The sequence below is a fragment of the Papio anubis genome, chromosome X, assembly GCF_008728515.1.
Source record: "Papio anubis isolate 15944 chromosome X, Panubis1.0, whole genome shotgun sequence".
NCBI lineage: Eukaryota > Metazoa > Chordata > Mammalia > Primates > Cercopithecidae > Papio > Papio anubis.
Window position 1 is genome coordinate 85,841,367 of NC_044996.1, and position 12,180 is coordinate 85,853,546.

Sequence of the window (12,180 nt, forward strand, 5' to 3'; positions counted from 1 at the left end):
ACCAGAAAGAATGACTCCATCCTATAAGGAAGCCCCCAAAGTTGCAACTAGACCTTTCACACCACCACTGCCAAAAAGGCCCCACAAGATATAGTCCTACTTCTCCTGTCCCACTGGACAAGTTTGAGTCTCATCTCAGACTTCTATTTCCCTCTGACAAATTTTCTTGGCATGCAGAAAATTTTTGTCATTTATGCGATAGCTCCTTTTCTAGGGTGGTACCCAACACTCTTTGATGCTTCCTCTGGAACAGTTTCCTCATTTCTAAAACAAAAACTTGTAGGTTCTACAAAGGCTAGACAAATGCATACTATACTCACTCACCCCCTAAGTGTTTTCTGTTTCAATCACAGAGACAGAAGTCACAGAGACCATCAAAAATCACCAAATTCAGTCTTTCAGGGTTCTAACAAGTACTTTAATGGATAAGGTTTGCTGTCTAAAACTTGAAGAGGTGACTCAACATTCCTTTCAGTGCCACTGTTCAGGAACCTGGAGGACTGCCTTTCTTGAGGAGCTTCTGGCTCCAGAGGTTGTACGTGCTCACAGCAGCAACAACCCATTCACCACTTCTCCAAAGTAGTTCACTGCCAAGGAGAATCAAAATTCAATTTGGATTCCCAGTCCTCAGACTACCTTCAATTTCCCATCAAGCCTAAATTCTTAGCCTTTAGTTTAAATGTGGGTTATCTTAAGAGCTCACTTGGCCTCAGTTCAAAGTGAACTTTCCTGAGTCCTTGAAAGAAGTAGAAACCCAATCAATGAGTTTTTCTCTTAGTATCCACTTTGTGAGAAGGATACATTTCTAGAAATTTCAAGACCTTCCAAGTGTCAGAAGGCAATATAATGTAGCTGTTGAAATTTGTGATGTAAGATACTGATACTAAAGTATTTCCTTAGCCCCAGGTGCCCAAGTAGAGCAAAGAAACTAAAGAAAAAGTAAAATCCTATTATTTCCATGTAAAATAAATAAAGAAAGAAATATCCAGATAAGCTTAATTCCCGCCCCCCACCACCCATGCCCCTTTGACACTGGGGTTAGTGATTAGTCCATGGCCTGCTGGGAGTGCATTACAGATGTGCTTCCTGAGGATATCTCCAGGCTCCAGATGTTACTGTTTGAAAGACAGAAGCTTGAAGCTGTCATCCAGGATGGACCTCCTATTGCGTCGTAGCTTTCTCTGTCGATGTTGGTACCAAACCATACCACCAAGAGCCAGAGCAACAAGCAGGAGGGTGACACCAATGGCAACCAAAACAGAGGCCAGTATCTCAACATTCTTTATGGGGATCTGCATGCCCAGCATCTTCACATTGCCTTCTTCAATGTCTCTGGGGGTCACTGCTGAAATCGAGAAAGAAAAAAATGGGCATCCTGAGATGGAGAGTACTCTAAAAGGTAACTTTCTATAGTCATCACCTGACAAAACAAGTCAATCCAAATAGGACAGGAGACCTGTCCTTATCCTTCACAAAACCAGCTGATGAAAATGGATTTAGAGGTTAAAGTAAAGAATCAAGGAAACATGATGTTACAGCTATAAGGGTCGTTGAGAATCACTGAGGCCCCAGGCCACCCATGGAAAGAGCTAAGACTCAGATTGGGAAGGCCCTTGATACATTTTCTCAAATATCTAAAGGACTGTGATATAAAAAAGGATGAATTTTACTTGTTCTGTATGGTTTCAGAGGGTAGAATTGGAAGCAATAAGGGAAACTTCAGAAAGAAGTTTGACTCAATCATCCAGCTTATCAATAGCAATTTTGACCATTAAACTATGACAAGAACCTACTACTAGGCTGTCCAGTCTTACCTCTTTGGGTCATGTTAACACTGATGTCACATAGACCTTTCCAAGTGAAATATCTGATTGTTAGTTCTTGGCATACAAATTTTTGATGATTCCCAATTAGCCTACAGAGAAAAGCTCAGACTTTTAAATCAGACATTCCAACTCTCACTATCAGGCTCTAATCTATCCTTCTAGTCCTATCTACTACTTTTCAGCCATAGTAACTCATTCTTTCCTCCTCATAAACAGTGATCCCCTTTCAGGCTTCTAAGACTTTGCTTATGCTAATCCTTTTGTCTGAACACACTTTACTCCTTCTTATCTTTCTAGCCCTACCTTAAATGTTACATGTCTCTGCAATGTTTTCTTTGACTTCATTAGAAAATTGATTGTTCTTTCATTTATGTTTTCCAAGCACCTGTACCTTGTACTCCCATAATTTACTTATTGTGTGACCTTGGACCAAGTGACCCAATCCCTCACTTCCCATCTAAACTTCAGTTCCCTCTTTTATAAAATTAGAATAATAACCATACCTAATACAAAGGCATATTGTAAAATTTAAGTGAATCAATACTTATAAAATATCTAGTATAGCACCTAGCAGTCAGGAAGTGCCCAATAAATGTTAACTGTTATTATTGTTTGCCCTTTTTGTACAGCACACAGCATCCAGCATTGCAACTATTATTTCTCTGCCTCATTCCATTTTTAGACGCTGAAAAATAGCGACTATGTCTTACTTGTTTTGATATCCCTGGTACCTGACACTTCTTTGATGATTGTATAACTGGATGAATTAATGTTATAACACAACTGAGAGAAGACAGAATATAATGAGTTCAAATAGAAGCTCAAAACTTCCTGGTTCTGAGTTTACATTCTACCACATACTCCTTTTGTGACACTGAACAAATCACTTTCAATTTCTCAGCTTGTCATGTAGAAAATTATTGGGTTTTATTAGAACAACAGTTTCAAAGGCTTTTTTCCCCATTGTGAAAACTTTTTAACAAATGATAGCTTATGAGTAATATATATATGTACACAAAATATGTATGTATATATACAAATATACACACAAAGTATGTATGAATGCAAATATATATTTAAATATATATAAAATAATTGAGTTGCTCAGGTTGAAAGAGATATGGCCTGAAGGCCCACCCACACAATCACACCTTACCTCTCCCCAACCCCTCCAGGGCATATCCTGGTCCCCTGGTTAACAGTCCATGTGATACTTAGGCAGATCATTAAGACTTCTCCAAAACAGCTGTAAAACCTCAGACTAAACTACTAATTATCTCTAATGTTCTTTTTAGCTCTCATAACTTTCTGGATCTTTCCTAGTCCAGAGACAAATGAGGTGGAGAATAACACATTATTTGGACCTGGGCTGTGCAGAAAAATAATCTCTATAGTATTCAATGTCAGAAATGGCTGGTTCCAAAGGTTTAAGTCCTTGGTATTCCATAGATGAAAGGGTAAGAGGCAAGAATAAAAATAGCTGTTGAAGAACATGTGGTGTTTCATCTAGTTTCACACTGTCCCTAGGGGGAATTCATATTTGTGCTACAACTTTTCCATGTCCAACCCAGCAGGACCTAGATTTTACATATGTGTGTGTGTGTATATATATATATATATATATATATATATATATATATATATACAACAGCTTTAGGAGTACAAGTACAAGTGGTTTTTGGTTACATGGATGAATCGTATAGTGGTAAAGTCTGAGATTTTAGGGCACCCATTACCCAAGTAGTGTACATTGTACCTAATAGGTAGTTTTTTATTCCTCACTGCTCTTCTACTCTCTTTGCTTCTGAGTCTCCAATGTCCATTATGCCATTCTGTATACCTTTGCATACTCATAGCTTAACTCCCATTTATAAGTGAGAACATGCAGTATTTGGTTTTTGACTAGCATCTAGAATTTTCTTCTCCTCTCACATGTTAGATGAAAAGCTAAAACAGCAGCCTTTAAATGGGGAGGAGGCTGTTTTCCCCAACTCAGGAGGTCTGGGGTGGAAGCCAGAGAGAATTAACCTGCTGAGGGAAGTTAAACCTTCATTCTTTGGCTTCTGAAGTCTTGCGGACGTCTCAGGATACTTTCTGCTGATGTATTCTAACTTTCAGTCACGTAAGTCCCATTCCCTAAATGTACCTCAACCAACCCTACACACAGACACACTACGTATAACTACCCAGTCTGTGCATCATTTTACGTACCTTTTTCAGCCTCTTTAGTGATGGTGGTGATAGTGCTTAAGTGCTCTGGTTGGGGGGAAAAAAGACAAGAGGTTAGCCTTGTTGTTCTTCCTACCAATTCATAGACCCCCTATGAAAGGTCAACATTGGTTGCAGAATTTCTCTGTGATAAAGTGAGCAAAATAAAGGTAGAATTTACTACTTTATAGTCAAAGTCAATATTAGCATGTTGATTTGATTTTGAACAGTGACATGAAATATGGGCAAGATAACAGGCTTGGAGTCCAAAATGTAAATCACCCCTCTGCTATTATTTATATATTTCTTGGCACTTCCTCTATCCCCATTATTGCTCTTTTTCCCACCATTTGCCACACTTCCTTCAGGAAATCCCTGCTCCTTGTCAAACATACTTCCCTACACATTCAACATCTTCTCAGAACACTTCTTCCTCTCCTTGATTTAATAAAGCTGAGTTCTTCTCTGAGGACCATACTTCATTTGCATCCCCTCAATGCTTCTTTGAGATAATTGTTTCTCCTCTTTTTGTAAAGATATATCTCTTCTGAGGCTCATATTATTTGGCTAGAACTACAATCATTTCTTATTATTGTTAGCTAGCAGTTCTCTTCATTTATGGAAGTCTTTAGTAGCTGGCTCAGTCTTCCTCTCCCTCAATTCCAGCCATGGGTGCTGACCTATCAAATACTCAAGCCTCACAGTTTCTGGACCTTTTAACTCCAATAACTTTGATGTCTACTCCAATTCTACCAACCACTCAAATGGTCACATTAACCTTGTTGTCAAGAATTGTTACATCTCAGAAATCTAAAATCTAACAACAACCTCCCATCCTTTCAGTGCTCTAATATACTGTATTTCAAAAACTTGTTATCCTCCCCTGCCATGAGACCTCTAGCTTTCAAACCCTTCATTTTTTTCCTCAACCTAATAGCTTCATCCTGTCTTTTCTTCCATTCCTGACCAAGTGAGACTCCAAGGTCTATCACTTCAACTCCTAATCTACCAAGAGTGTTGCAATAATCTACTCAAACTCCAGTAACTGTAATTTCCCTGTATTTTGTCTGGTATGCTGAATGCTGCCAGAGAAAATCACACAATTGTAAAGATTAATATTCTTCGTGTCCAATTTCAGCTAAATCATCAATGCTGCCTGGCGATAATTTATTTTCCATTCACCAGAGTGGCTATTTCAAACTTTTGTCCACTTTTCTCAAACCCTGTACCCTATCACCTGCCCTTCATTCTCAGCAGATGACTCTATTTGCTCCATCAGAGAGAAGAGAAAGACCATAGGCTGAAATTCTCTGTCAGTCTGTCAAACCCCCTGGCCAAACCTACACATTGATCCTTATATTTTCTGTCTTCTTTCTTCTTACAGTAGAAAGATTACTTTCCTCCACTCTTGCACTAATCTTTCATGTTAGTTCTGATTCTCATTCCCTGCTGCCTTATCAGAAACCTTGTTTCAAGAATTAGTCTTTTCCCTCTATCTTTTCAATTCTTCCTTCCTGTTGACCTGTGAACGCATATGGAGTTGAAACAACATGAAATTAGGCCATAGTGGGTTTAAAAAAAAACCAAAAAGGCAAATAGAAAATATTTATGGGCTGGCTCATTGTCACAGAGAGACATGAGCTATACTTCCTCATGGAAGTACCCTGGCAATATGTATTGAAATGGTCTCATATATTGGATGGCTCATATTTGGGATAACCCATTACTACATATAGAGAAAACCTGTTGTCTTGGATCTATATCTCCCTGATGATGTATCAATTGATCACTTGACTTTTGTTCTATGTACTTACAACAAAACAAAGAAGTTTCTGTAAATCTGGGTGCTAGGGAATAGCTCCTGAGTAGTTAAGTGGAAGCTGCATTCTAGGAGTATTAGTTGACAGAGAATAAATCTTTTAAATGATATAGGAAGTCATAATGTACAATCATTCATCTCCCTCCCTGAGGGTAAACAGAAGATTTGTATTCTCTACCCTCATTTGCTAAGTTTATTTGAATATTCAAAGACATTTTCCCATTTACTATTCCTGTTGATAGAGTGCCAGTGACTGACAACCCCAGAATACCATTTTTGTTTAAATAGTGTCTATATATTCTTTAAAAGCATAGGGAAAAAAAAAAAAAAAAAAAAAAAAAAAAAAAAAAACAGCCTTGATTTCTGTGGACCCCAAAAGGCTCTATAGGGCTTCTTGGAAGGCAAATAGTGTTGGCAGCTAGACTCGGGTCAAGAACCTTAAGAAGTAAGATATTTGACCCTTTAATTACCCAAAGACACAAAAGCCAACACAGCCTACCCATCTACATTTTTTGGTGAAGAACAAAGAGTGGCTGGTAAAGAAATTGCCCCAGCTGCTCCCTCTCCATATAAAATATAAAGAAAAAGTTTTTTCCACCCTTGGTAGTAACTCTGAGATAAGCTGTAATTGAAGGTCAATATCTCTTTCTAGCCTTAGATGAAGATATTCAAAAACCAAAAAGAACTGTCTTGCTAGATGTGGGGGCTCATTCCTGTAATCCCAGTGACTTGGGAGGCTGATGTGGAAGGATGGTTTGAGCCCAGAAATTTGAAACCAGCCTAGGCAAAACCCTGTGCCTAAAGATAAAAGCTAGGCCAGGTGCAGTGGCTTATGCCTGCAATCCCAGCACTTTGGGAGACCAAGGCAGGAGGAGGATTGCTGCTGCAGAAGGAGGCCAAGAGTTTGGAACCAGCCTGCGTAACATAGATAGACCCTCTTCTCTACAAAAAGTATAAAAATTAGCCTTGTGTGGTGGCACATTCCTGCAGTCCCAGCTACTTGGGAGGCTGATGTGGGAGGATCGCTTGAGCGTAAGAGTCTGAAGCTCCAATGAGCCATGATTGCACCACTGTACGCCAGCCTGGGTGACAGATCAATACTCTGACTCTAAGAAAAAAAAAAAAAAGAAAAGAAAAGAAAAGGAAAGAATTGCCTTTCACAACCCCACAAAACAAATTAATTTAATGGGTGACTGTTAGACTTATTTTTATTCTCTTTTTAGAAAAACTAATTAGCAATATTCCTTGAAATAATCAGTTACTCTAATACAGTCAAGTAATACATGTGTATATAAGTTAAATTTATTTTAAAAGAAGCAGACCTGCACTAGACTTCAATGCATAGAGCCAAACCAGTTTCAGGCTGGGTCAACCCATGCGAGCTCAACAGGTTTTGAAGTAATTAGGAGAGGGACAGGTGTCAGGGGATTAGAAATATCAGTTGGGGCAATGGAGGGACAGGTGGAATGGAGGATTAGAAATATTGGTTGGGGCAATATCTAGAGGGAGTCTATGCTCTGTCTAAAGACATGCTTATTCTGGGATCAGAAGGAGACAATCAAGAGGCTTTTTGGTATTATCTGGTTCCTATAGGCTAAAGTGTTAAAAGATGATCGTTTTGGGGAAGTTAGGACTTACCTGTTCGAGAAAAAACAGTGAAGAGGGTCTCCATGCCAGCATGGACATGGTCAGTCACATGGCAGTGCAACAACCATGTCCCAGGGTTGCTGGCCACCATCTCTACCACCTCAAAAGTCCCTGGGAACAGATCCACCACATCTGCCCGGTAGTTCTCACCATTCTGCAAGAGAGATTGGGAATGAGGAAGAGGAAGTGAAGGATATAAAGATCATCTTAGAGCTTTCAGGAACTAAAAATTTGTGATGTCCACATTAGGGAGCTGAGACTCCAAGATTCCTAGACCAGTGAATGGCTTTAAAAGTCTACTTTATCGAAACCATCCAGGCTAACGCAGTGAAATCTCGTCTCTACTAAAAAATACAAAAAAAAAATTAGCCTGGCATGGTGGCAGGCGCCTGCAGTCCCAGCTACTCGGGAGGCAGAAACAGTAGAATGGTGTGAACCTGGGAGATGGAGCTTGCAGTAAGCTGAGATCACGCCACTGCATTCCAGCCTGGACGACAGAGTGAGACTCCATCTCAAAAAAAAAAAAAAAAAAAAAAAAAAAAAGTCCACTTTATTCGTATCTCCAATGAACCCACCCACAGAAACTAAATCAACAGAGGTGACTTTCTCCTCTTAAAGTGTCCCAAAGTAAGATAATTTCTAGGTTACTTTAGAGAGTTCAAAACAAGTATCTTTATAATTTTCAGCAGGCTAAAATATGAGGAATTTGGTGTAAGCTTTGACCCCTATGAATGAGGCATATATTTCCTTTAGAAATTGATTCAAATAGGCCGGGTGTGGTGGCTCAAGCCTGTAATCCCAGCACTTTGGGAGGCCGAGACGGGTGGATCACGAGGTCAGGAGATCGAGGCCATCCTGCCTAACACGGTGAAACCCCGTCTCTACCAAAAAATACAAAAAAAATTAGCCAGGTGACGTGGCAGGCGCCTGTAGTCCCAGCCACTCAGGAGGCTGAGGCGGAGCTTACAGTGAGCCGAGATCCGGCCACTGCACTCCAGCCTGGGCGACAGAGCGAGACTCCATCTCAAAAAAAAAAAAAAAAAAAGAAAAGAAAAAAGAAATTGATTGAAATAAAGTTATCTTTGCCATTGTCTTTTTCAGCACTTCTAAATCTCGAAGTCTATATCAGTGCCCCCAACTCTTCCTCCTTTACCTAAGACTAAACTGTTTTCAAAATCTACATATTGTTCCATGTGCCCTCTAAGTTGAAGCTCTTCTTTTAATAGATTAAGGACTTTCAGCAATTCTGAGATGCCACTCTGAAATTCCTTGTTCTTAAAAATCACTGCTCATTGAGTCTCAAGTCCTTGACATTGATTCCTTGACATTGAATCCTTGACATTGAGTCTTGATATTGATTCCTTCAGTCTCCTTACCGATAAATGGACCATTTTTTTCTCTTCCACATCAGAAGAGAAAGCTAGGGCCTAGCAGGAAGTTATTGACCCTGAGATATACAGCCAGACTAAAATTTCCAGCTCAGTGCTCCATGTACTAGACCTCTGCTCTTTTAACTAATTGTTACCTTGTTCCACGCTATTACCCTTTTTCTCAATTGCTGCTAAACCACTGTTCTAATCATCCTTGAGGGACTCAGCCCCCTTTCCAGCTCACCCGATAGAGGAAGCTCTCTGCATGAAAGTGGATGGTATGCAGGTCCACATCTTGGCCCATGCCCAGCATGTACCAGGCCACTCGTTCTCCTTGGTACATGGTAAGACCCCTAAGGTTGGCATAGAGTTTCCCATTGATTGCTGTCAAAAAAAAGAAGAAGAAGAAGAAGAAGAAGAAGAAGAAGAAGAAGCTTCTTACATCTCTCCTTTTGACTTCCCGTTGCCACTGACCTGGTCCGAATCTTTTTTCTCGAAGATAGCAATGGGCTCCTAATTTGTCTCATCTTTATTCCATCTGTCCCTTTTCAAGGTATCTTCTTACATTGATATTATCAAAATTATCTCTCTAAATAACTGAATGTGATGACATAATTCTGCTACTTCAAATATTTTAATAACTCTCTCCTGCTCCAAAGAGCAAGTCCATGGATCCTTACTTCACCCAACAAGATCCTTCAAAATATAACTTCAAACCACCTTCCCAGACTTAACTCCCACTACCCAACACGCTTATTCTAATTAGGGTGATTTCTTCACCATCCCTCAAATGGTCTATGCATGTTCTTTTTGTCCTTGTGTTTCTAAGATTCCCTACTAGAAATCCTGCCTTCTTTTATAAAATTTTTAAAGCCTAGTCAAGTCTTCACTCCCCCAGAAAGACTTTCCTGATCTCCTAGTTCCTCTCCATACCTCTCATTCCCTGCATGCCCTTCCACCTGTGAACTCCTCCAGTACTGTCTCATGACTCATTGGAACTCATAAGAAATTGTCTTCTACATTTACCTGTCTTTTCATGTGTGAAAGCTTACATCTCTAATTAGACTATAGGTTCCTAATATGCAGAAAAGGATGTCTGTATACACTGCATTACTATGGCTTCCTTGTGTTTTTTCAGAACACCCAGTAGACAGCTGAGTCAACATTAAATGTTAAAAAAAAAAAGACCTGCCACATTCATGGAATTAATAACATTAATGCATAGAATAGTGATATTAATGCCTGGGATTAATAATGATATTAATGTATGGGTCTCTTCCCAGGCCACATCTTATGCTCCAAGGACATCAAAGTACTTATTGTTATAAAAATTCACACTTCCAGGACTTTTCCCTGGACAATTTTCCCCCACTTCTCATGTTCTTACACAGGGAAGATAATTTCCACTTTATTCCTCAAGAGAGGAAGCAATCATTTATAATCCGTCTCTGTGTCTACCAAATTGTGGATTTCAGAGAGGAAACTAAACATGATCAACTCATCCTCTTATTGATCTTTCCTCTCACTCATCAGTCGGGCCACAGAAATGGGCAATAGCTGATTCATTATTTCACTGTGGGTATGATTCTCCCTCTGCCAAAGAGGAGAGTATTGCTGTCCATCTATGTCAATGACAAGGTGGAAATGTCTATCTGTTGCCAGAGAAGTGTGAGTAAGCCTATTTAGTTGTAGAACTGAAATCAGTTTTTCCATTAGCCTTCTTAGTAATAAGGTTCACATTTGATCTTAAGCATCTGTCTTTCTCAGTTGGTTCAGGAACCTGAAAAGGAAGAGAGGGATATTATTTATTTACCCCTCAGATGCAAATATCTCCAGTGCTAGCACTCCGAAACTGCACAACAAATACCTGCTAGATGGAAAGGTAGGTATATTTATACCTGAAGAGTGTGGATAGACACATAAACAAACAGAAGAAAGTAAGCATTAGCCAAACCCCTGCATTAACAGGATGTAACTGTGCCCTCTTTCCCTTTTTGTCCTGGGTCATTTCTTTGATTTGACAGGTGTTAAAATGTCTGCCCTGTGAAGTGTGTGAATCATCTGTTGTAATGTGAATCATTCATCACTCCATCACGGAGAAATAGCTAAAATCTGTGGGATAATAATATACTACTTTTTAGTTCCATTAGAATCACTATCAAAGGTACACATCCTCAGATCAAAGAAATCTTGGGCTAGAAGGAATAGTGAGAGATCACTTCATTCTACTGCACTTATGCTCTCCCCTCTTTCTCTTGTTTTTGAAAAGCTACACAGATCTCTCGAGCAAAGGAAGGCTTTGATGCACAATTTCTCTCCAAAATCCATTCAAGTACTGGAAAGTTCTTCCCTGTATCTGACATAAATCCAGTATGCTTCTCACTGAGGCTGTCTTCTTCAATTCTTCCATCTATAAATGGAAACTCTTTTAAAAAGCGACTAAAATACAAGCTTTCATCTGGCTGTATTGGAATCCATTGAGATAACTGGTCCCAAATCTAGAGCAGTAAATAAATAAGATGATATTGGGAGACTAAACTCAGGGTTTTAAAATAGAGAGGCACTAAGCAGTCAGCTTGACAAGTACATTGAAGGTCATACATGTCCATTTTGCCTTCTCTAATATGTTAAAATTTGCTGGTATCACCATGACAACTTTACACAGTCAACTTCCTGCTTTCTGGGCACCCAATCTAACCTGGACCACATATCTGCCTTTGTATATGTAAATGTATGATAGTAGGAAATGCTTCTTCTGACTCATTCTCATTTCACCTTACCATGTTCGTGTCCTTTCTGGGATTATGTTCCCTTAGATAGTAATAGGCCTATTAGATATCCCCATGTAACCAGTAGGGACTGCTTTGGAAAAAGAGTAGGTTTTTTACTACTGACCATGCATTTTATTACTCTCCAAGAAAGTTTCATCCTGTAGATTAATACTGCCTGGATCCTGGGACCCATGGGTTGCCACATTTTCCTCCAAATACCAAGACTGATTTTCATCAAAAATCAAAAACAACAACGCAAATTCCCGATCCATGTCACTCCGTCCTCCGTGGGGCTCCAGGATGCCCTTTCGGCAGATAGTCAAGGGCCCCACCAGGCCACTATACATGTCCTGAGGAAGGGAGGAAGTGGGAGAGACAGAAAGAGATGGAGTTGTTTCTGGGTAGCAGTACTCTGCAGGGAGCCAGTTTCTCATACAAGCCCACTGTGCCTCTCAGCATTTCCTCATGATATCTTACATTTATAAGTACCCCACTATGTTATTTGAATTCATTCTAACAATTATCTTGGAACTTAGTTA

General features: G+C 39.6%; 1 protein-coding gene across 7 annotated transcripts in view; it reads right to left on the bottom strand.

Annotated features, from left to right (window-relative positions):
- Positions 1–389: 389 nt before the first annotated feature.
- The window catches only part of HEPH (hephaestin), a 92,542-nt gene continuing 80,751 nt past the window's right edge, over positions 390–12,180 (bottom strand). For 5 of the 7 annotated variants that reach the window (XM_017954200.2, XM_009197733.3, XM_003917813.5 and 2 more), the window contains 5 exons: positions 11,766–11,991; positions 9,115–9,254; positions 7,492–7,654; positions 4,038–4,082; positions 390–1,345 (listed from right to left, as the gene is read on the bottom strand). In XM_017954200.2, the coding sequence (XP_017809689.1) occupies positions 1,113–1,345; positions 4,038–4,082; positions 7,492–7,654; positions 9,115–9,254; positions 11,766–11,991 (807 nt within the window). In that variant the 3' untranslated portion in view covers positions 390–1,112. The other 2 variants (XM_017954201.3, XM_003917814.5) reach the window with 2 other exon arrangements.